The sequence below is a fragment of the Hibiscus syriacus genome, unplaced genomic scaffold (assembly GCF_006381635.1).
Source record: "Hibiscus syriacus cultivar Baekdansim isolate YM2019G1 unplaced genomic scaffold, ASM638163v2 tig00111569_pilon, whole genome shotgun sequence".
NCBI lineage: Eukaryota > Viridiplantae > Streptophyta > Magnoliopsida > Malvales > Malvaceae > Hibiscus > Hibiscus syriacus.
The window spans coordinates 514,157-539,862 of record NW_024063123.1 but is presented as its reverse complement, the minus strand read 5'-3'; the positions used below and the strand labels follow the sequence as shown (position 1 = coordinate 539,862).

The following is a 25,706-nucleotide window of genomic DNA, read 5'->3' as shown; positions in this document are numbered from 1 at the left end:
TTTAAGGACTGAATCCCTACAAAGTAAGGAGTACATGATTGAACATTACATTAAATAGTTGTATTTAGTTATTGAAGAATTGTTTTTAATTTTATACAAATATAGTTGTAATATTCAAACATGAACTCCTTACGTCGGAGGGATTCAGTACCTAAACCCCCAAAGGAAGCTTACCTTACCAATTCCTAGCTGACCATTTGGACCCCCAGGTTTTATTGGCAATACATTCAACATGATTAACCTAGATAATATGAAGTTGATGGCAGATGGAAATGATCAGTTCTAGAGGGGCAACTGGTGATTTTGTAAGTGGAATTAAAAATAAGTTTGCGGTTAAATTGTTAAAAGTCGTATATTGAATGCCGTGGTTTACAATACTTAATGTACTGACAATTTGAATGTGAATGTAATTATGTATGAGATGAGAAAAGTTAGCAATAACAATATGTTGTTGTACATGTTTCTTATACACAGTAGGAGTCATGTTGATACTTTTGATATATGGAGATCGTTCTCTGCATTATTCCAAATGTCTCTAACATCATGTGTTGGACTGAATAACCATTCCGTCTTCAAAAAAATCAGTTGAAGTAGACTGCGTGGTTGTATTCAAACCCAACTTGACTTGAGGACATGTTAGTTTATTATGTCCCTCACCGTTGCAAAACCCACATCGCCTAATTTTCTTCTCGACCTTGTTCTTTGTTAATTCTTTTCGCTTGCATTGTCTTTGTTGAGGGTCACGAACATTGTTTAATACACTGCTTCGATTGACTGAATCATTCAAACCAAACGAGTTCTCAAATTCTTCTGTTAGTCTTTTCATCTCATCTCTTGCGATTTTGAAAGACGCGTCTGTTTTTGATGTAGCGTAGCATAACATACTTGTTGTTGCACGTAGAGAATCAAACCTTGCCATTTGCATTATTTCTGGAGGCACATTCAAATCAACAAAACTGAGTGCAGAAGCCTTCGCATCCTTAGTCCACCTACTTTGAATCAAAGACCCGGGCAAATATGTGTAATCCAAGTGCTTCAAAACGTGAAGTTGATGGCGACATAGAAGTCCAACGGTCTCGAATTTTTTGCATGAGCAATTTAGGGTTTCCGTACGAGAATCAAAACTAATTTCAAATGGCCTATTTTTTTCTTTGTACTTTTTCAAATAAAAATAATGACATTCATCTGATAAGGACTGAATCTCTTCCTGAATCCGGTATAATGTCTCCTGTTGAAGTTCTTCTTGGAACGCATGAAAAGATTCACGCGTAAAAATCTCAGGAGCATGACTTTCAAATTCAACCAGTTTTGTGATCTGGAAGGGTTTTGTCTGGGAACTTAAGTAATCCGCTTTCAACTCGTTTAGACGCATTCTACTAATTTCATCTTCAATTGCATGAACAACATCTAAATAATTCTTCTTGTGTTTCAGTGCAATTGCGAGTGAAGCATTCATAGACTCGTACCTTTGTGTTGAGCGAATATTAGCGAAGAAATGACTGGTTAGATATGCTTGTGCCCATAAGTGTTGAGTATTTCCCTTCTCAATCACCCATGGATGCTTTTCGACGTTGAATTCTGAAACAACTGAATGCAATTGAATATCAAATTCGTTGGTTGTCCACCAGGAAGCCATGCATTTTGAGAATGCTGCTGTAAATTTTGGGTCACCAATGTTAGCTTGTGCATTGCGAGAAAGATGCCAAGAACATAATTTGTGCTTAACATTAGGGATAACAGATTTGATAGCCCTCTTCATTGCCCTATCCCCATCGGTGACAACTGAAATAGGCGATTTGTTCATAATGGCTTCTAAAAAATTATATAGCACTCACTCAAAAGATTGGGACATCTCGTCAGCGATTATGGCAATAGCAAACACAATTGTGTTATGATGATGATTGACACTGACAATAGACATAATTGGTCGACCATACAAATTATCTTTTTACATTGTGTCGAATGCAATTACATCACCGAATCATATGTAATCTGATCTCGATGTAGAATCCAACCAAATAAGATTATACAACTCCCCTGATTCGTCTACCGAGTATGTCACAAAAAACCCGAGATCATCATGTTTCTTATAATCAAAGTAAGCAATAAGCGCATTCACATCCCCATCGACGATTTCCTTTGCTTTACCTCTTTGAAGTGCATTGTAGAGGTCTTTATGTGTAAATCCAACATTATGATAGCCCCCTGCCTGCTGCGTTAAATAGTTCATTACTTGTGACGTGCCAACACCAACCTCTTTCAATGCTATTACCTCATCGATATCAGCCTTACTTACAGCTCTATTAGAACGCATAAATGGTGTCATAGCAGGTGTGTACAATGCATGATTATGTTTCTGATAAAACTTACTTATAACCCACTAATCGTTTGTATTTGTTGTTATAACTATGACTCTAACCTTGCATCATGTTCTTGTGATTGGCGTATGAGCACGTTGACGATCAACGGTATTGACTTTTGATTCTTGAAACCCTTCTTTCGAACAATAAAATTCTTTTATTTTCATATTCCCTTCCATGTCAAGCCGTGTTGTTCCCCGACGTGTACTAAACCCATGTTCCAGTGCGAATCCCTTGTAAAAGTACCAAGCTTTATCACGTGAAGAGAAGAGCTTACTAATCAATATGTCAGATTCATCAACATTATGTACTTCATTGCATTCATCGGTTGGCTTAACATTGTCTGCATCAGTATTATCCATGGCAAAAAATTTGTTGTGCAATTTCAGTGGTCCCAATAGGAGTTGATGGAGATGTAAGTAAAGTTTCATTGAACAACATGTTTCAGTGGTGCTTTCAATAGGATATGGTATTGGTAGTGCTAGTTGAAAGGTTGGTACAACATTAAATTTATAAGACATATTCAAGTATGTACAATAACTATAACATTCAATAACTTTAAAGTAATAGGTAAAATTACAATGTAGGTGGTAAAAATATACTTTTTTAATGACAAAATTAGTAAACACAAAGATTTGTTTCGATACATATGTAAACATATGTGTCGATACATTTTCCAAAAGTATCGACCCCAAAAACATCAAAACAAATAATTATAATGTAATAGGTAAATTAACAATGTAACTAGTATACATATACCGATTAATTATAAAACAGGTCAACATAACGTATCAACACTATTATAATTTATGTCGATACTTATTGTCTAGAATGAATGGCCAAACGACAGGCACACATAAAGTGTCAATACATTTACAATGTAACTGGTAGAAATATATCGGGTTAATGAGAGAATAGGTCAACAAAAAGTATCGACACTTTTTAAATTTGTGTCGATACATTTGTCCATACGAGGTGTATACATAAATTGTCGATACATTTATAAAAAGTATCGATCTCAATACATTGAAACCGATAATTATTAACAGGTTACAATGTAACCGGTAAAAATATACCGGTTAATTAGCAAATATGTCTACATTATGTATCGACACTCTTTAAATATGTGTCGATACTTTTTTTTCCAAAATGAAAGCACAAACAGGTCCACACATAAAGTGTCGATACATTTAAAATTGTATCGATCCCAAAAACATCGAAACCGATAATTATAATGTAATATGTCAATTTACAATGTAACCGGCTGAAATTTACCGGTTTTATGGGAAAATATGTCAATATAAGCGCTACCTATTACATTATATAAGCTCTACCTAATATGTTATTGTACTTGATAATATTTCCGGTTAAATGCCTATTTTATTATATAAGCGCTACCTATTACATTATATAAGCGCTACCTAATATGCTATTGTGCTTGATAATATTTCTGGTTAAATAATATAATATAACCGGTCTAAATTTTAACCGATCACGCCATTTTTTAGCCGTTGTTTAGGCGCCGCACAGCAGAAGTACCCGTGTGAATGAGCTGTACAGGTAAGGAAACAATGAATAATTGATGATAAACCAAACAATGAAGAGTTTTGGGATCAAATTAATATTTTTTTAATCTATTGAATTACCTAAAATAAGGTCTAAATTGATTAAATGTGTAATTATAAAAAATAAATATTTTACTATACAAAATTTAAAATTGACACATCAAGTTCCGTTGATTAATTTTTCTTTATTAATCTAAGCCGTTTACCAGTTGTTAAAATCAGCTTGTATAAAAATAAGATAAATTAAATATATATTCTTTTGATTATGTATTTTTTTTGTTTCTGGCTATGAAAAACTATAAAATGATGATTAAAATTAACAAAAGTTATAAATTAATTTTTTTGTCAAAAGATTAACAAGTGATAACATAACAATTAATAAAATTAGCACGATAATAATTTTTCTAGTTCATGCACGATAATAAATTTAATCATTAAATTCTATATTTTACTTTAATTTTAAATCTGAAAAATAACCAACTTATAATAGGAGAATTAAATTTATATTATATCAAATTTATTAACGGTTATTTTTCTTAAAAAAAGGAAAGAATAATTTGTAACATTCATTTAATTTTTTATAGTTGTAGATACAATAAAAAATACTCTGTAATTGGGGATTAATTTTGTAGTGTACCAACATAAATAAGTAAAACTTTTTGAAAATAAATAATGAAAAATAGAAAATAAATTTAGAGATAATATAATTATTTTATAAAATAAATAATGGGTGAATTGAGTGTGTAAAAATTGTCCTACATAAATGGTATGGTTTGTTGGATTGAAATTTAATGATGAAATGAGATCATCAACGAACCCCCCAATTGGTTCATGTGGCGATGCCGAAAAGCCGAGACCATAGCCCTCCCTTTGCCGCACGTCTCTTTCCTTCCCTTCCCTTTCTCTCCCCAAACATCAGATTCCTTTGATTTTTTTTTTTTAAAAAAAAGGAAGAAGAAGAAATTCCTGCTTAAGAAAATTGAACTCAATAATCAACGGTCATGGCTGCATCGAGGCCACCCCGATCGGTCTTTGCCAGGGACATTTCCGTCGGTTGCGAAAGGTTGGAAGGTGCTGGAAGCTGGGACACCCTGGAATGGACCAAAATTGAGGTTTTCTTCTTCTAATTTTATGTTTCGGATTCTATTGTTTGTGATTGCTTTATTATTTTTAATTAAAAGATAATTAACTTCAATTGCAGCCAGTTACGAGGTCGGTTTCGCATGTCAATCTCGAGTTTTTGCTTGAAGCTGAGCGAGTTGAAGTGGAGGTAATTCATACTTTTTTCTCCTTTTTCTTTTCAATTCCTCAAGTAATGGGAGCGCCATTGGAATAAATGGTGTAGGCATTTTGTAAATTTAGATCATGAATTATTGTTTTGACTGAAACGAGAAATTCAATGATCGCTAATTCAATATTAAAGCAGGAAAGCAGTTATAGAATCTTAAATCTTCGTTTTCTTAATGTTATGAAAAGCATGGCGAAACGTAATGGCATTTTGGAATTTACTTCTTTTTTCAGGGTCATGGCGTTGTACTTGTTAATACTGATGAGGCTGGAACCTTGTTTGTTACAAACTTTCGTCTTCTCTTTCTTGTGAGTCGTTTGCCTTGTAACTTTTACTGTCTGGTAAACTGTTACCGTCTTGCATTATTTTATTTGGCCAAACATATGCCATCATCATGTTAGCATGTTGCGTGAGTAAAATCTTACAGGGTAGCTGCACAGACACGTTTTCAGTTATTTTGAACTTAAAATGGATAACATTTTCATATAGGATTGTAGAAAATCTGTTCTATGACGTAAACTTGCTGGGTTACTTGAAATAATGACATTAAACCTACAGTTTTTTTAAGCAAGTAGGTGAAATACCCAGATTTTATGCATGTCTAAGAACTTTGCTTTAGTTTGTTTTAAATCAAGATCACCGATTCACCCTTAACTTTGGAAATTATTTGTTTTTCTTACTGTATGATTACGTTAGTATCGGTATGAAAATAGCAAATCTCATAATCTAGTATGCTTTATTATCTTTCTATGACATGCTTTTGTCTTGATATAAAGTGATTCTGAATGATGGGCGTTTATGTTGAGAAGACGGAGACTTTTTAACAGAGATGACATAATAGGTGGAAGAGACAAAATGCATTGGGAAAGAAAAGAGAAGTCATTTCTATGAGAAGAGACTAGAATTAATATGGATCAAATGAGTTAATGATGATGAGAGAAAATGTACAGGAAATAGCATGTTTCAGGACTTCATTATTTCTATTGCATTTTACAGAACTTCTATGACATCCCTATTCACAAATCTCTGTTTTATGAATGCTTTAGTAGTACATGCATTTATTCATTCTTGTTACAAGTTCAATGTAATTGATCATTTTTCTCCCTTTCCCCAAAGAGTGACGGGACCAGAAATATTGTTCCGCTAGGTACCATTCCACTGGCAACAATTGAGAAGTTCAACAAAATGGTAAGTTATTGTTGGCTATTAAACTTCCAGATATGAGCCTTGCATCAGGTGGAGAGATTATTTAAATATATTTCGCAAATCTCAATACTTAATGTTGATCCCAGCCTGTAACGAGCAGTATAAATGAAGTTTTTGGGAATGATTCTTATGTGAGATTTTGTATTAGTATTGGAAGGAAAAAATGGTGAAATCTTTGTTCATTTATAAGATAGCTGAGCAGTAAGTTCAATTGAGTGTTTTTCAGAATTTCACAAGGCTTACAAAAGTATTAGGCTGAAAGTCATTCTCGAGTTCTCTTTGGATGCTGTATTTGGTTCCTATGCAATCTAATGGTGATTGTGTTGTCAACTGCATTCTGTTATGTGAGCTCATTTAACCAATTGGCTCGTGATACTTGATATGTCTCAAACTGAAAGGCCTCTTTCCTATTTCCATAAGATTCTTAGCCATCCAATAGCTATCCATACAGGAAAAAGGAAAAGAATGTTCAATAGCGTAGAAAGTCTTTTAGCTCTTAATTCTTCATGTATATTACTTTTTGTTACAGGGTTGATATGCACTTATGCTGTATCTGTGTTTGATATTCTAAATTTTTTCTATTGGATATTTTTTTTTTATTTTCTTTGTTCGCTGGAATATGTATAGGTAGCAAAAGTTCAATCTAATTCACGCCAAACTAACAAGTCTTCATCACGCCGTCTTCTCCAGATCATTGGTATGCTATGAATCTCTCTTAATACCAAATTGTTTAAAAGACAAACTTTTATTTTTTTTGCCTCCGGATGAGCGTGCTTATTCACTGGGAATTTGGGATAAGTAGAGTTGGTAGCAGGTTAAGTAGTGGTATTTATGTAATTAACAGCTACTGAATATTTTCATTCGCTTTTTATTGGAATACCTTTTGGTATAGTAATTATGAAGGGGGTTTTTAATGAGGCCTCCAATTATTATCAAAAAAAACATTTTCATTCGCATACATCTCAGGTGGGTAGACTTGCAGATAAAAGTAAAAGCTCAAAATAGTAAAGATAATGTGCAAGGTTGTCGAGAATAGAATTTTCCAAATGCATGTTAGAAATCATTCCTTTTCCCTGTTAGAATATGTTTGAAACTTTGAAGGGACATGGTACTATGAGAAATGGTAGGGGCTCGAGGAATTGAGACTTTGAGAGAGAGAGAGAGAGAGAGAGAACAGTTAGGCTTTACATTTGTCTGCTGAAGGGGTGTATGGTTAGAATTTATCGTCATTATACGGCAATGCGGAGTTACTTTATAACAGATTTGGTGAAAAATAATTGCCTGTAAAAATTACTTCCAAAACCCAAGTATGTTTTGAAGAATAGATGTTTTAGAGGATTGTTGGAAATTGGTTCATACCTAAACTCCCACATAGGTATTGTAGAACCCTTAACATTCTTTCAGACGATCCCTTAAGTGTTCCTTTCCAATGGAACTCTAGAAAGTAACTTAACAGTCTTTTAGTATCATATATGCAGTTTTATTTCTTATGCTAGCAAGTTCTATTCGCTTTGGGTTATAAGCACTGCTTTCTGATTCAATTGATATGGAAATAGTTGTGGTCCTTTTGGACCTTATGACTTCTCCTTGTTTTGCAGGAAAAGATATGAGAATTATTGTGTTTTGTTTTCGCCCTCGAACAAAGCAGGTAAGTTTTTGTTGTCAATTATTTGGGTTCCTTTTAATTTTAACTGATTTCGTTTTGTTTTATTTATATAATTTTGCACTTGAGCATCGAGCTCAATTCTAGATTCATGTATCCCTCTACAAGATCTATTTTATTCTGTGTATCCTATGCTTCCATAGAATTTAAAACTGAAAAGATGGTGCATTTTTATGCTAAGCTGAGGGCAACTTTAGGATTACGATAGGCTTTAGGTGCAATTTATCATGCTATATATCCCCCTTTGTGTATAGGTTTATTTCTGCCATTTATAAGTTTAATTCTTGTTTTTTTTTTATCTTCTCTTTTTGAGTTGAGATAATGCAGTCCCTCAATTAAGTTTTTTTCATATATTCGAAGGAAATAATTATGCAGAGTCAAGTAGTGAGGATAATGACTCCGTGAAAATTTCTAGTCATGATTTGGACCTTTATCCTCCTATGAAATGGAAAATTTTGTTTTAACTTCTTGGAAAAATAAATACTAGTAGCGCTTGTATGAGTGTAAAGGAAGTGTTAACTTCCAATTTTATCAATTTACACTGTCACTTATTTGGAAAAGAAAGTAGTAAAACTATTCTGTTCTTTGATAGCATAGCCCAAACTCCAAAGACTTTATTTATTTATTTGAAGAAATTAACTTGGCTGTTTTTTTTTTATCCATGTAGAGACGTGTAATATATGATGCATTGTTGAGATGTACAAAGCCAGAAAGAATTTGGGATCTTTACGCTTTTACTTGTGGACCATCCAAATTTAGTAACCCAAACCCAAAGGTGCGGTTACTGAATGAGTACTTTCGCCTTCTTGGAAACCGTTACCATCATGCATCAATGAGTATGATTGAAGATGGTTCCTTTGCATTGTCTAATGATTTGTGGAGAATAAGTGATATAAATTTCAACTATGCACTGTGCCAAAGTTATCCGTTTGCATTGCTTGTTCCAAAAACTATTAGGTAAGATACTGAGATCTTTTGAGATAGCAAGAAGAAGAAGGAAAAATAAATTAGATTGAGTTCTTTCCCCATTTTCACTTTTGAATTACAGCAATCGTTGATAAGGCTATTTCCATTTTTTTTTCTAGAGCTAAGGAACTAATTTTTATCTCTGGTTACTGATGCTAGTGATGAAGGAATTATCCAAGCTTCAAATTTTCGTGCAAGGTCTAGGGTACCTGCAATTTCTTGGTGTCACCCTGGTATGTGACATATATGATTCTGTGTGCGTGTCTGCGCCTATTCTATAAGATCTGTCCGTACTTATTTTGTGGCTGTGATGTGAAATTGTGAATAACAGGAACTGGAGCAGTTCTTGCACGTTCATCTCAACCTTTAGTTGGTCTTATGAATACGAGGAGGTATTCCTAAGTTCTCAAATTAACAAAAAAGCACTACAGTGAAAATAATTCATAAGAAAATGATCCTGGATAAAAATGATATTTATGAAAAACTTTTTATTTGGTTTTTCTATCAAGGTCGGAATATGGTGCATCTGATTATTCTTTTTTGTTATTCTTCTATAGCAATGCAGATGAAAAGTTGGTTGCTGCACTTTGTGCTCGATTCGTTGATGGAAAGGATTCAAGGAGGTATTTCTCTTTGTTCATTCCTACATGATCTAATTGGTCCTTTTTTTCTTTTTAATAAGTATTATGTCTACTTGATAATTTTTATTTGTCCCATAAGAGTTGCGTATCAATTTCAAATTAACGTGGTCATGTATTTTGCTTTCCACCATATTTAAAATGATGATCTCATTTTCATCATGATTTGGGAGCTTGCTCACAGAGAACTCCTTGAATGAACCTGATTTTTTGTTTTGAACATGCCTTAATTATTTACACAATTTTAAAACTTTTAATGACAAATTTGTAGGATCTGGCTTTGTATTATTCTTATATTAATAAATTCTTAGGCACTCTTTTCCTCCTTCCAATGTCCTTCACGTTACTGTTGTAACATGGAGGTTATGAAGGGGTTTTTTAATGAGGCCTACTCTATTTCTATCAACAAAAAAAAAAAAAACTTTTAATGACATGTTTATACTTTGCTGTTGTCCAATGGGAAGAAAGTAATATTCCTATAGAGAGCACAGTTTTCCTTTATTTTCAAATTATTCATTTTTCCAATTCAGGAAGCTATATATTGCTGATGCGAGACCAAGGAAAAATGCATTGGCGAATGGAGCAATGGGAGGGGGCTCGGAGTCATCTTCAAATTATTTTCAATCTGAGGTCTGTCTAAGGTTTGAACTTGGAAGTTATGTTGTGGCTCATGAAATTAGGAACTATAGTTTTTTTCTTACCTCAGTTTCTTTTATTCTCCATTTCAGATAGTTTTCTTTGGGATAGACAACATACACGCAATGAGAGAAAGTTTTGCTCGGTTTCGAGAATATTTAGATACTCATGGTGCTGCGTCATCAGATGGAATGTCTTCATTCTTGGTTAGTCCTACAGTCATGGTCCTATGAATATCTTAATCAATTACTATTGTTAAAGGCAAAACCTTTTCCTACTCGAAGTCATCTAGAGAGATCATGATATGTATTTGTAAGTTTGAGAGAAATAGAATTCCTGTGTTTTCTATTACATAACACTTGCAGAAAAGAGAGTCTTGTCCTTTTTATAAGACCTCTTGTACAAGAATTCTAACCTAAGTAAAACTCTATTTAAAATTTAAGTTAGAGATGAACTAGGGACTTATCCTTTAGATGAATAAGTCTTTTCCTAAACTAACTAATCGGTTACAATTACTAATACACGTCATATCTACAATCTACAGTATTTGGTGCATTAAGTTGGCAAAAATTTGTAAAAGCCTTGCTAGAGGAATTATATATGCTAGCAAATTAATTTTGTGGATAAGAAGCTAGCTGGTAACTTCTTTATATAAATTCTGAGGGTACATTCTAAACCTGATTACTCTTGTTAGGAAAGGATCTATTCAGAGATTTATCATATGGTATTTCCCTATTTTGAATATGAATTTATTATTGTAGGCTGTTCCCAGTGGTTACTGGTCATTCAGCCTTTTAGGTCTCTGAAGTTGGTATTGATAAAGGATGTATATAGACAAGAATTTCATTTGATGTTCTATAAGTCTTCCTTACTATATTGAAGTGTTAGTATTGTGGTCAACATCTAATTTATGACAATTTTAATTGATAGAGACATGGTGGTTGGACTTGGGGTGGGGGAAATCTCAGCAGTATGTCTGCTTCAGTATCAACCCTCGGTGACAGTGGTTGGTTAATACATGTTCAAAGTGTCTTGGCTGGTTCTGCTTGGATTGCTGCACGTGTTGCTTTAGAATCTGCAGCTGTGCTTGTACATTGCAGGTCAGAATTCTTTTAATTTCATGCTTCTTTTATTGATCACAGTAATTCTTTGTTGCATTTTCATAATTTATCTTCAAAGTTTATTTGAGAATAAACCAAGTCCATCCTCTTTCTAGTGACTTCTCCCCTTTTAACTTTTCAATTATGTTTAATTGAAGGGCCTCATTAACAAGTGTCCCACTCGGAGAGAATGGAGAGAACTAGTGAGAGAGAGAGAGAGTCCGTCAAAAGTTTGGGTCCTGGTGGTAACCTTAGAGAGGTTCATGGTGGAATTATTTGGTCAGCGTTCGTTGATAATCTTAGCAGGAGAGTGAGTCGTAGTGATTTATGGGCTCGTTTTAGTCATTTTGGTAAGGTTATTAAGGTGTTCATTCCGTTTATCAATAATAGACCGAAGTATAAGGTAAGCACGTTTGCTTTCGTCCATTTTGCAAGTAAGGAGGATCTGTGTAATGCAGTGGATAAGATGAACAACGTACTGATTGATGGGAGGAGGATTTTAGTGGCTGTAGCCAAATATGAGAAAATATCTGGGTCGAAGAGACAGAAAGATGGGAGGGTTGATGGAGTTAATAGTGCTGGTATCAGTGGGGGAATGGGTAGAAGATTGCCTCCGCAAGCTGACAGGGTGAGGAGGATGGAGATGCTGGATAAGTTTCATGATGGGAGGTCCTACAAGGAGGCGGTGGTGGGGGTGTATAAAGAGTCAGAGGGTGTGCAAGAGGGTATTCATTTTAATTCGAAGGAGCTGAATAATTCTGAGGATGTGGCCATCCCAGTGGAGGATAGGGTCTGGCTTAGATCGTCTCTTACTGGTATCTTCAAAGATATTTTTGATCTTCATGTTGTGCAGAAAGCGTTAAGGAACGAGGGCATCAACGTAAAGATTGTTAGGTGGGGTTTTTCTAAGAATGCGTGCCTGGTTGTGTTCCAATCGGTGGAAGAGAAGAAGTTAGCAATGGAAGGGAAATGGGAAGCTTTGTCCTTCTGGTTTGAAAGGTTGGAGCCGGTATTGGATGAGGAAAGTATTCCCCGAGCTTTTTGTACGATATCCATGATAGGAGTTCCTTTAAATTGCTGGTCGGTTCCGTTCTTCACTAGGGTGGTATCCAGGTGGGGCAAGTTAGTGAAGATTAAAGATGAAACTGCTCAGAGAGTGGACTGCAGAGTTGCACAGATGCTTCTTAGGGTAGTCAGCCCTTTTGACATCCCTGATCATACTTCAGTTATTACGAATGGAAGGAAATTTCTGATAAAAATTAAGGTGGATGGGGGGGATGATTTCTTTCCTGATTTCTCAGATCTGGCTGAAGAGGTTGTTCCAGAGGATCCTTCGGTGGAGAACTCCTCCGGAGGGAGCACAGAGGATGGGCAGGCACAGCATGGAGGTCACGTGGGATGTCAGGAAATGTCAGAAATCCATAATAGGGTGCTAGAGTGGGTTGCAGACTCACAACGTGGTATTGTCACAGATTCCGAGAGAGTTGACTTCTCTCCCAATGAAAGTCGGAAGATCTTTTTGAAAGTAAGAAAAGCGGGAAAAGTATGGGGGGGATCTTTTTAAGCTTGATAATGTTGACCGGGAGAGTGGGCCTAACTCAGGCCTTGGAGGGCTTCAGTTGGCTGGTCTGGAGCAGAATACTGCCCAAACTCTATGGGCCATAGCCCTTTTCATCAGATACAGTTAAGGACCCAGTAGGGGCTGAAGCTGGAGGAGGGGCCTCCGTTGGTTTAAAGCTGATAAGTTTAAGAGATGGTTCACAAACCTGCTCTGCAAGTTCGTTATCCATGAAGACTGCTCCGGTTGGAAGGAAATTCATCAGAAGTCATAATAAAACTTATAGTAGGTCGAAGTCTAGAAAGATCTGGAATCAGGTTGTGAAAACTTATAATAATGTGCAGGATTGTAAGGAAAGTCACGAGGGTGTTCAATGGTGAGACAGGAAGAGATTTAAGTTCTAGAGGTTGTCTTTCTGATGTTCCCGAGGCTGCTGGTTTTTTCGATAAAGGAATTGGACAGTTCTTGGTGAGCAGACCATACAGGAGAATTAAAAGGTCTCTATTTAGGGAAGCTGTTGATCATGCTAGTGTTGATACTGTTTCCTCATCAGCCTTTCCTTTGCTGGTTGAGGAAGCAATTGCTACATGGGAAATTAGTAAGATGCTGGGGATATCTTTCAAGGAGGGGAAGGAAGCTTTTATACAAAAGATTGTTGAATTGGAGAAAGGGTTGTGTGGGGCTATTTGACCTTGAGATTTGTATGTGGGAGTTCTGGGTTTTTTGTTTGAGTATCATGACTAAGCTAAGTATCTTGTCTTGGAACGTTAGGGGTCTGGGTAAAAAGAGAAACATAGAGTTGTGCAAAAACTTGTTTATGAGAAGAAACCGTCGTTTCTTTTTCTTCAAGAAACAAAACTTGAAAAATTACCAATGTCTTTTTTAAGGAGGAGTGGTTTGAATGGGTTGCAGGGGTTCGTTGAGTCTCCAGCAATAGGTTCATCTGGAGGTATGTTAAGTTGTTGGGATGATAATTTTTTTGAGATTGACGATCAGTTTATTCATAGAGGTTTATTGCTGTTTTTTGGAAAGATCAAGTCTAATCACCTTAGGTGTGGCTTCATCAACGTTTATGGCCCGTCTGTGGAGGAAGAGAAGGCTGCTTTTTTTGATGAACTGGGACTGTTTTTAAACGGGTTCAGTATTCCTTTGTGTGTGGGAGGGGATTTCAATGCCTATTTGAATGAAGAGGAGAAGTTAGGCAGAGGTCATAACAGGAATTCACTGGAAATTTTTAATCATTTTATTCAGCAAACGGGACTTATTGATCTGCCTCTTGTTGGGGGGAATTTCACATGGAGCAGTTATCGGGATTTGCCGACGGTTGTAAGACTAGATAGGTTTCTGGTGAACTGTAATTTCTCAGCAGAATTTTCCGGTATCAACCAGTTTCTTTTGCCTAAATCTATCTCCGATCATAATGCAATTTTCCTGGGAGGGGGCAGATAATTGGGGTAAGAGACCATTTAGGCTGTTCAATTATCTTCTGTCTGAGGATGGTTTTGAGAAGATGGTTGTTGAGTCTGTTAAGCTGTTCAAAGAAGAAATTCAAGAGCTGGAATTTTGAGTATGCTTAGGAATACAAAGTCTGCCATTAAGTGCTGGTCTGGAGATAGAAATCAATTTCCTCGGAAGGAAATCTCTATGTTAGAGGACAAAATCATCAGATGAAAAGGGGATGCAACATCACCCTCCTTCCAATGATGTTGTCATTTCGACAGAGTTGAGGTTTTTGAGAAATGAAATTTGGAGACTTCTTAGAATCGAAGAGCAGATTTGGGAACAAAAGTCTAGAGAGAAGTGGGTCAAAGGGGGTGACCGTAATTCAAAGTTTTTTCACACTTGCGCTTCCATTAGGAGGAGGTTGAACTCTATGTATGCTTTAAATGTTGATGGTGTTATCACCAAAGATCCAGGTCTTATCAAGTCTAGGGTCAGGGAGCATTTCTTTAAAGCGTTTAATTGTTGCTCAACAATGGAAGTGGAGGGTATTAACTTAGAGTTCGCAATATTTCCCTGCAACAGAACCTATTGCTAGAGAAGGACTTTACGGAAGATGAGATTTGGGGGACCATTAATTCTTGTGATAGTAATAAAGCCCCTGGACCAGATGGGTTGAACATGGGTTTCTTTAAGACCTTCTGGCTTAGCTTGAAAGGTGATATATTGAAATTCTTCCACAACTTCTATTTGGGTAGGAATGGGAGCATGGTATTAACCATTCCTTCTTAACTCTCATTCCGAAAGGTTCTAATGTTGGGAGTTTAGATGATTTCAGACCTATCTCCCTTGTAGGTGGGATGTATAAGATCCTATCTAAGTGCCTCGCGAGAAGATTAAGATGTTGCATCAATGATATAATCAGTGAGTCTCAATTTGCTTTCATTCCTGGGAGACAAATTTTGGATTGCTCTTTTATTGCTAATGAAGGAATTGATTTATGGAGGAAGCGAGGGTTGAAGGGTTGTGTATTTAAGGTAGACTTTAAAAGGCTTATGATTCGGTAGATTGGGACATTTTATTTAAAGTTATGGCGAAGATGGGGTTCGGTTCTAAATGGTGTAGTTGGATCCGGATGTGTGTGTCAACTGCTTCGGTGTCAGTTTTAGTTAATGGGGTCCCTACTGATGAATTTCCTATGGCTAGAGGCCTCCGGCAGGGTTGTTCCCTGTCCCCTCTGTTGTTTAACCTTGTTGGAGAACTGCTTAACCTGCTGCTTCGTAAAGCAGTATCTTCGGGCCTTTTCAGTGGTCTGGTGGTTGGTAAAGACGAGACCTCAGTCAACTTATCTCATCTGCAATTTGCAGATGACCTAATCATTTTCTGTAGTGCTTCGAAGACCCAGATTGTTAATGTTAAGAGGATCCTTCGGGTGTTCGAAATTATGACTGGTTTGGAACTTAATCTGTCTAAGAGCAGATTATTTGGGATTAATATTAATGAGGAAGAGCTTCTTCAGTGGGCTAATGCTATTGGTTGTCCTGTAGGACATTTTCCTGCAGAATATTTAGGGCTGCCTCTTGGTGCTAAGAGAAACTCTATGATGTTGTGGGATCCGGTAGTTCAAAAGTTTCATTCAAAGCTAGCCGGATGGAAGGCGAAGACTCTATCAATGGCAGGGAGGTTGGTATTACTGAAGGCAGTTTTGGGTTCCCTTCCTATCTATTTCATGTCCCTTTTCAAGATGCCTGCTTCGGTGAGTGTTAAGCTGAATTCCATCATGGCCAGGTTCTTATGGGGAGGAGGAGTGGAGGCTAGGAAAATCCATTGGGTCAATTGGACAAAAGTTTGCTCCGATAAAAGTGTTGGAGGTCTTGGTGCTATGAATATAAGTCTGATGAATAGAGCTCTCTTAGGGAGATGGTCTTGGAGGTTTGCTAACGATAAAGACTCAGTGTGGAAGAAGGTTATTTGTTGTAAATATAACTTGGATCCCAGTTTACTGCTGTTTAACGAGAAACTTCCTACACATGCTTCTTGGATTTGGAAATCGGTGGTCCTCAACCACTTCAAAAATGATCAGTTTGGAGAAAAGTTTTGTAGCAACTTTAAAGTCAGAGTGGGTGATGGAGGGAGCATTAGATTTTGGTGGGATAGGTGGGCACATGACTCCCCACTTAAAGTGATTTTCCGAGGTTGTATGTGCTGTCTATAATAAGAATGGGAAGCTTTATGAGTTTGGGGAATTTCGATCTTCAGTTTGGTCTTGGCATGTTAACTTGAGAAGGAATTTGAGTGAATGGGAATTGGTTCAGTACTCTGACTTAATGACCCTAATCCACAATATACCTCTTTCTCAGGAGTTATCGGATGGGTTGGTCTGGTTTGGTAATGGGGAAGGTGTCTATACTGTTAGTTCGAGTGTTAAGTCATGCAGGCCTGTTGGTATAACAGACCCCTTTTGGAAGAAGTATGTTTGGAGGGGAACGGTGCCTCCTAGAGTGGAGGTTTTCTTGTGGCAGGTCGTGCACCAAAGATTGCCAGTTAAAGTTGAGCTAAAGAGGATAGGAGTTTCAACTATTGTGGATGTTGCTTGCCCCTTTTGCGGAGAGGCGGATGAAACCTCAGCACATTTATTCTTTTCTTGCTCGGTGGTGTGGTCCTTATGGAATAAATTTTGTTTTTCTGGGGAGTTTCCTCAGTTTTTCAAGACAATGCTCACAGCTTTATGGTCGCTTGGGATGAATTGGTACCTAATTCGAAAATTTGGTCCTTCATTCCGGGGGTGGTTTTATGGACAATGTGGAAGGGTAGGAATGCAATTGTGTTCGAGGGGGGAAAGGTAGATCAGATTGATTTATTCTTTTTGGCAAGGTGTAGACTGGCGGCTTGGTTCTTAGCTTACTACAAGGCTGTATCTATCCCTAAGGACTCTCTTATTTGTGACCCTTCACTTGGGGATTGCTGCTCCTTATTAAGCTCTCCTATTATCAAAACTGTGTCCTGGTCTAAACCTCCAGAAGGGTTTATTAAGATGAATGTGGATGCGGCTGTGACTGAAGATTGGAGGAAGAGTGGTGTTGGGGGCATTCTTAGAGATCATGATGGTTCGGTGGTGGGCTCTTTTCAAGAGGCTGCTGGTCCAGGTCCTCCTGTTTTGTTAGAACTCAAGGCAATTATGAAAGGGTTATCTTTCTTTGACTCGTTCCAGCAGCGGTTTAAGGAAAGGTTAATTGTTGAATCAGACAGTAAATTAGCAGTGGATTGGGTCAAGAACATCGACCGTTGTCCCTATGTTTACTTAGACATTGTGACAGCTATTGTTGGCAAGGTTAATGGACTGAATAGTAGTATTAGATGGGTTGCTAGGTCTGCCAATGTTGAGGCTGACAGTTTAGCTAAGGCTGGTATTGGATAGATCTCTGGGTTTTTAGTTGGGTTTCTATTAGGTTTTGGGTTGCTTATTTGAATTATAGATTGTATGGTTGTTTTAAGTCTTTGTAACGTGTGGTTATCAATGAATTAATGAGGCACTCTTTTCCTCCTTCCGCTGATTAAGGAGCACCTTGTGATCCGTTAATCATGAAGGGGGTTTTTAAAGAGGCCTACCTTTCCTATCAAAAAAAATTATGTTTAATTGAGGCTATTCACATGAATTTGATTAACTGGTACTGAGTTGGCTGAAGTGAAACCTAATATATTGTTAAAATGAGAAAAGAAACTAAACATGCAAAAAGGCAGTTATGTGATCCTAATCCCAGTTGAAATCTCAAAGGCTAAATTTGATTATGATATGCAGCTTTGACAAAATTTATCTTAGAAAAAAAATAAAGGGAAAAAAGTTGTTGACCTTCTCTCATTATCAGTCCACAGTCAAAAACGTTTACGATGAGGCTACCTGTAAATTATGTGAATGACATTACATTTCTTGTTTACCTTCTTTTTTTATATTAACAATACAAATAGTTTCTACTTTTTTTAATCCTCTATGTTTCTTACTTCTATCTTGGCTATTTTTATTGTGCAGTGATGGATGGGATAGAACAAGTCAGCTGGTTTCACTTGCAAACCTAATGCTTGATCCATATTACCGCACATTCACTGGTTTTCAGGTATTTTCTGAACAAATATATTGTCAACGACCATTCACTGACCTTGTTTTTGCATTCTCTATTTCTTGAACCCAAGCTGCACATTATGTACAAGGCTTTCCTTGTACCTTTCTGTGTGCGATACTTCACATGTTTGTCATTACTTTCGAGATCAATAACTGTTATGTATCTGGCGATCTCGAGTGTCAGATTAATGTTTCAGCTCGTCGGAGGGAGACTGAAGACTCTTTGCTCATCAAAGGGAGACTGAAACCTTAGGACTTGTTAAAAGAAGACCCAGATCTTTTTAGGGTTTTTGATAAAATTCAGACTTAAGGTTTCCTTATTTCAGGCGTCCTTCATTACATAAAAGGAAAGATATTCTTAAATTGAAAATAAATCAACCGAAATAAATAATAATAATCAATAAACCTATGGAAATAAATAAAAGCATAACCTAAGCCTATATTAAATAACCCAATTAAGGGCCTTTCTAACATGGATTTGCGTAACAATAATACTAATATCATGTACCCTTAAATCCCCCCCCCCAAACAAAAAAAAAGTGCTTTTGCTGTTTAATTTCACTTGGTCACATCCACATGAAATTCTGCTAGTTTTTCAATGTGCAATGAACATGGTATAACCACAGACCAAGTTTCCTCTCAAGTTCTGGACTATTTTATCTTGATGCAGGCACTTGTTGAAAAAGATTGGCTAGCTTTTGGGCATCCATTTTCAGATCGTGTTGGAATGCCAAGCATCTCTGGATCTTCATTTGAATTAACCAGACATGCTTCTACAGGAAGTTTTTCAACATCACCCTTACGCCAAGCTTCAGGATCATTCTCACCTCAAGCATCCAATTCGTCTCATGCACAGAACAATTATTCTCCCATATTCTTGCAGGTACACTTGCTGACATATGGTTATTCTATCAATAAAGTAACATTTATTTGCAATTTTGTTAAATTTAATGGACTGCTAATATTATATTATGATCCTCATGAGGTTTTTATATACACTAAAGTTCATTTGTTTTAAAGATGCCCTTTTGTTCACCCTCAGGGGGGTAAAGGGTGAAATCATCATTGAAAGGCTGATGCTTTAAAAAAGACGTGTTTTGCTGATGAAATCTCATCTGGTCTTTTGCAGTGGGTTGATTGCGTTTCACAGTTGTTAAGGATTTACCCATTTGCTTTTGAGTTCTCCTCAGTATGTATCTTTCTTTAACACAGGACATGCATATCTTCCTTTTCACTTTGTAATTCTTTTATGAGGTTGACATGGCTGTTTCTTTTGTTATTTTCTTTGTCTTCTCCATAGCTAACATTCTTACTTTGTGGTAGTTCAGACTTTCCTGGTCGATTTCTTGGATTGTGTGCTTTCTTGCCGTTTCGGAAATTTCTTGTGTAACAGGTAATTTGAGAAATGCATCATTTCGAAAATGAGTTCTTTTTAGTCGGGGTGATTCTATGTGTTTGGCCGTGTGATGAAATTCGAGTAATCCCCAGGATCTGCATATAGATGTAAATGTAATCCAAATAATATAGAATCCTCTGTCAACTTGTTTTCAGGAACTGAAATTCATCTTAAATTTTATTTTCTTTCCATCTGTATTGACTCAACCAAGTATTCCCTGAGACGGAGATAATATCAACCAGATTACATTTGATTCATTCCACATGATGTTCAGAAAAACTAGTCGTCGGCGCCTCTATTCTTAATCTAAATTTATACTGCCTTCTTTTCTTAATTTTGACACTTATATAGGAAAATAGTTGAATATTTTTGTGTAACCCCTATGGCCATATTTATTCCAGAATCAACGTTGCCATCTTCTGCATAAGCTTATGGTTCTTTGTAATTATTTTAATTTAAAATTTCAGTGAGAAGGAGAGACAAATGTGTGGTGTGGATGAAGCTTGTGGATGCATGTGGGCCTATTTGGCTTATCTGCGTTCTTCGGAGGGAAGGTCCCACACCCATTATAACCTCTTTTATGATCCACTGAAACACAATGGCCCACTTTTACCTCCAGCAGCTGCTTTAGCCCCAATGGTTTGGCCCCAATTTCATCTTCGTTGGGCATGTCCTTTTGAATCGCAAGCCAGTGAGCTCGAGGCCGAATGCCGGAACATGGCTATGAAGTTTTCCGAACTGCAAAAGGTATTCAATCTTACAGTTTTGGTCACTAATCCTTCCCTCTGGTTAACTACAAATACATGGTGCTAGGGATAGGCTGAGAGTTTTCCGAAATATAAGTAATTGGGTGTTGTGATGCTAACAGGCTAAAGAAGTGGCTGAGATGAAAGCTAAAGAATACTTGGCGGCCATGGAAATATTGAATGCAGATCTACAAAACGAGAAACTGGTCAGCAGCTCAGCGATGAACTTGGCAAAGAGAGCCAGCAAGGAAAGTGCTGCTATACAGAGAGTCGTTGAGTCATTGGGGTGCAGGGTTAATTTTACAAATAGCATTGATTGTACCGTTGATGGCCGCGAAAACAGTCCAACAGAAACTTCGCAAAGATTCTCTCTTCCTAGAAGAGAATCTGAAGGTACGACGGGACGCGATGACAAATCAGATTTATCGGTTTCGATTACAGTTGTAACAGATGATGTTGCTCGTAGCAGTCCACTTGGTCGAGTCTGTGAAACTTTGTGCCCTTTGCGTGCTCAAGGCAGGGGCTGCCAGTGGCCGGATGCTGCCTGTGCTCAGCTTGGTAGCCAGTTTGTCGGACTGAAGGCAAACTTCGATGCATTTGAACGGCTTTCTATTTACGACCACTATTTTCAGTCAGATGAAATTTTGGATATGTAGGTGAGCAAAAAGTAACCCGTTTTTGCCTTGATAATCAGATTTGGTTCAAGAAACTGGAATCTTGTCTTCTAGAAGCAGGTCTGGAGATGGTGAAACAAAGACAAACTGACCCTAGATTTTTGGACGGGTTTCGGGATACGTTGTACAGACAACATAGAGTCGATTCGATTGTTATCGATCTAGTTTTAGATACCATTGAGGGACAGAAGCAAGAAAGTGTAGATTCGAGAGGCAATGCAGCTAATGGCCGTTCATTTCTTGGTCACTTTGTTGATGAGGTATATTTTTATTAGCTATTTACTTGATTTTTTTCTTGAACGAAGATTTGTTTGTGTACAGTTTTTAGACTATTCCAAATATGGCCACGTTATTGAATAATCGATGCATACGGATTCCTGTCTTGGTCGAATTCAATGGGTGTAATTGAGTCGAGTCGAGCTGAACTCGTAATTTGTGGCTTCAAGCTCATATTCGACTTCAATAAATGATTATTCTTGTCAATTGCATCTCTTTTCATGTATTGTTAAGCTATATCAAGTAGTGTCATTGCTCCATCGGAAATACTCATTCCATCCATAGAGGGTAATTGCAGCTGCCTAGCCTTGTCAATAATATGCATCAACTCTCCTCCATTCTCAAAGTACCGAAACAAAAATCAGTATCACAGAAAAGAATGGCTGATAACATCCTTCCAATATAATTGACAACAAAACCTCTTCCCCTTCATCCTTTTCTTCTTTTTTGTTTTTCACTTAAAACTGTGTTTCAGATCGTATGTGCTTGAAACAGGTAAGAAAACATCCATTACACGACATTTCTAATGAAAGCTACAACGAATCAGCAGCAGCCGGCAACACACGACACGGCTCAATCCGAGAATAAATAGCTTTGGGATGTTGAGTTGTTTAATAGCTCCCAAGTTCCTCTGTAACGTTGAAAAAAGTGCAACGAATCGATAAAACTCCCTTCACTGGTTTTGAAGCCCTTCGATAGCTTTTTTCCCACTGCCACGCTCTTTGTTTTGAATCATCAAATGACAACACCTTTTTTGGCTGAAGCACCACAAATATAGATCAGAAAGTGGAACAATGAAGATCGGTGACTATCTAAATATGAGAAAAATGGAATAAAAAGCACCAGAGTGCACGAAAACTCCAGATTCCCGGTACCATCGATCATTCCATTAATAAGTTCGATGAATTCATTCATATCCCACCAGGACATGCTCATATACTTGCCGTGCAAATCTTGAAGTGCGATGGACTAGTGACCTGGACGCTGAGTTCATTAGGATTATTGGACCAAATAATGTTCCCCTTCACAACCAGTTTTGAAGGATCAACATAGATCAACTTTGGCTTGTTGGCGAGGATAAGCTGCACTTTCTTGCAGGATAATTTCTGTAGTTTCTTCACCATTGAGATCATAAGAACCGATTCTCCCGGATCCAAAAATTGTTGCCTGCTTAAATCAGCATACGGTAAAGAACCAGCAAACGTTTGGTTAAGGATCCGTTGGGTAAGGATAGAAAACGAATCTAATTTAATGGTTGCACTGACAAAACAGCGCATATTGATATGTGGACTTTTTCCTTCGAATATTTTCTTTTTCAACAAAATCAAAGAACGTGTGCAGAGAAAATAAAAAGACATTGGCAAATACCACTTTGAGTCGAAGGAATCAATTGAGGCCAGTCTAGTTATATGGCCAGATGGTTCAGCTGATGATGAGGCTCTGACGATTCCATCGTTCTTTTGGGCCAAACCATCTCCAATGTGCGTAGGATTCCATGATGAATCATTATAATCGTCACCCTCACTTGATTGAGCCTGAAATTTTTAACATATGATAATAGAATTTTAAACTCCGAAAGAGACAATATGCAAAGAAAAAGTTGGATTCCGTCATAAAAAATGATTGAAAACACATGTTGCCATCATACCTCTGCCTCTAAAGCAAGCTTCGGAGGGGTTTGTGCTCTTAAACTACTCCAATCAACTCCCCGAAAGAAAGGATGCATCTTGAGTGTGGCATAACCATTGGCACCCGGTCTTTTACTGGGATCTAGGTCCTGCACCGTATGGTTGCATTACAAGTCTGAGGCTACAACCTTTGATCCAGAAGTTAACATCACACACAACATAGGATAAACCGAAGCTAAAAGGGGAAAAAGTAATGACATTGGGCGTGCACGACTCCAATATTACCATTCATTAAAATAACTAAAACAATTATAAAATTTCAGGTAGAAGTTAAACAAAAACATAATCATAAATAAACGAACATAAACAAATTCTTCTGTTCATGTTCGTTTATTAAGGAATATAGTTTGTTCATGTTCGTTTATTTAAATGATAAACGAACGTAAACGAACACAAACGAATGAACATAAACGAACACAATAAATGAACATAAACGAACAACACAAACACAAAAAACAAACTTATTCGAACACAACAAATGAATGTAAAAAAAAGTAAACAACAAGAATAACAATTTAAAATTCATTAATATAACCTGCAACTTTAGAGTTAATTTGTTCGAATACGACTAAAACATACATAAATCATAAATAAGCTATATGAACATAATAAAGTCTTAAAGTTATTTTGTTCAACAAAACAATCTTCTTGAAATCCAAACAACTTCAGTAATCTTCGTAACATATTCAACTTGCCCTTTGTTCGAACATAAATGAACGAACATATAATCGATCGTTCACGAACGTAAATGAACGAACGAGCCCTTTGTTCGTGTTCGTTCATTTAATTAAACGAATGCAAAATCTTGTTCATGTTCGTTCATTTAATAAATAAACGAAAATAAACGAACATAAACGAACTTCCCGCCGCACGGTTCATGAAGGGTTCGCTGAACGTTCAGTTTATTTACAGACCTAGCCAAGAGCCCAGAGGTCATTTCTGTTTGAATATGTTCAAAGGAACAAACTAGTTATCCCATAAACAAAATCAAGAAAAAAAGGGGAAGAAAAACAATTAAAAAAAATCTAAAATTAGTTGTAGCAAGATTGAGGTTCTTTTTCAAGTTCGACAATTTTAACCAAGACTGTTGGGCAAACTCATTAAGAGATTCAAGGTCTCTTACCCGAAAGTAGCTGAAGAAGAGTTTAGGACTTCAGGAGGAACATATGCAGCTGTACCCACGAACGTGCACGGTTTGTCATCTGGAGAGAACAATGTTAGTCATAAACATAGCGAGGGAGGGAGGGTTCAACGTGATATAATCGTGATTTTACCAGAGGACGCATTAGGAAGGACCATAATTTGGCTATCCCGCATGGGTTTTACACTGCCAAAGTCAGCACTCTTAATATACCCATCCGTAGTAAGAGGCAAGTTCTCTGGCTGCCATGTAACAACCAACATTAGCGTATTACAAGTGTTGATGTAACAGAACATATATGTCGTGAAAATACCTTAATATCTCTATGTATCAATCCCATGTTGTGTATGTATTCAAGAGCGTCTACAACTTCTGCAGCATAGAATCGAGCTTCATCCTCTGATAAACAACCTTTCTGAACAAAAAGATAATCAGATGATTGACAATATTCCGACATTCAAAATTATAAATAGGGGATAGAGTTGGCAACGTTTTGCAATGAATTTTAAAAAGCTTCAAAAGTGGTCACAGGAGAATTATGATCATATATAAAACTGATCATAGATAAAGAAGTACACATATTTATTATTATTTTTGTCAGAAAAATAGGAAACAAATATAGAAATTGAAATAACATTCACCGGGATGGTCCAGTTGATCAAGAACTATACGTTCCAGCTTTACATAAGCTGTTTTATTTTCCTTGGTGATGAACTTTTTGTCCATGATCTTCAAAGCATACACCATTCATAAAATTCAGAATAATACTAACATCAACATGAAGAAGAAAGCTCAAATAAGAAATGATGAGTGAAAATAGAAAGTGAACATATACTAAATAAATAAGTCAATAAACATTTTCCATAAAAATTCAAAAAGGTTACTACAACCAAAACTAATTATTATAAAAAAAATAAGCCCCCATGCCTTCATATTAATCAACCAACCATGTATAATTGTTACTCAACTAAAGGATGTTTATTTTATCTTCATTGCCAATGAACAGATATATACTGAACTAACATATCAAGCAGCCATCACCATCATACAAATTCCATGTAATTATTTTAAAGGAGTACAGTGAAACAAAAATAAATGTTCAGTTCAAATCATCCCTTCACACTCTTAACCATACAGGCAGCTTCTGCTTCTTCTGCTCTCATCCGTTATTTTCATTAATTTAAGCTCTAATCCATTGCCACACATATAAGAAATTCCTCCATTCACACATTTAATGTCTAGTACACA

The 25,706-nt window shown here is 36.6% G+C and overlaps 2 protein-coding genes across 3 annotated transcripts; one reads left to right on the top strand and one right to left on the bottom strand.

Annotated features, from left to right (window-relative positions):
- Positions 1 to 4,648: 4,648 nt before the first annotated feature.
- LOC120165080 (phosphatidylinositol-3-phosphatase myotubularin-1-like) lies at positions 4,649 to 21,712 on the top strand. Of its 2 annotated transcripts, XM_039174667.1 has the most exons (19): positions 4,650 to 5,037; positions 5,127 to 5,195; positions 5,447 to 5,521; positions 6,330 to 6,401; positions 7,047 to 7,116; positions 8,018 to 8,067; positions 8,750 to 9,039; positions 9,208 to 9,281; positions 9,380 to 9,440; positions 9,606 to 9,671; positions 10,217 to 10,316; positions 10,415 to 10,528; positions 11,253 to 11,422; positions 18,448 to 18,532; positions 19,208 to 19,420; positions 19,667 to 19,726; positions 19,866 to 19,930; positions 20,401 to 20,680; positions 20,802 to 21,710. In XM_039174667.1, the coding sequence occupies exons 1-19, from the start codon at positions 4,927 to 4,929 to the stop codon at positions 21,333 to 21,335; spliced, it is 2,559 nt and encodes an 852-aa protein (XP_039030598.1). In that variant the 5' UTR covers positions 4,650 to 4,926; the 3' UTR covers positions 21,336 to 21,710. The 2 variants fall into 2 exon arrangements, with proteins under 2 accessions (XP_039030599.1, XP_039030598.1); XM_039174668.1 differs by lacking the exons at positions 9,208 to 9,281; positions 9,380 to 9,440 and having other exon boundaries at positions 4,649 to 5,037; positions 20,802 to 21,712.
- A 528-nt stretch (positions 21,713 to 22,240) lies between these two features.
- On the bottom strand, positions 22,241 to 25,205 carry LOC120165096 (3-phosphoinositide-dependent protein kinase 1-like). Its single transcript, XM_039174681.1, has 10 exons — positions 25,069 to 25,205; positions 24,772 to 24,910; positions 24,592 to 24,700; positions 24,441 to 24,519; positions 24,237 to 24,256; positions 23,488 to 23,492; positions 23,278 to 23,406; positions 22,998 to 23,164; positions 22,574 to 22,796; positions 22,241 to 22,387 (listed from the first exon to the last, which is right to left on the bottom strand). The coding sequence occupies exons 1-10, from the start codon at positions 25,203 to 25,205 to the stop codon at positions 22,241 to 22,243; spliced, it is 1,155 nt and encodes a 384-aa protein (XP_039030612.1).
- Between the last annotated feature and the right edge of the window lie 501 nt (positions 25,206 to 25,706).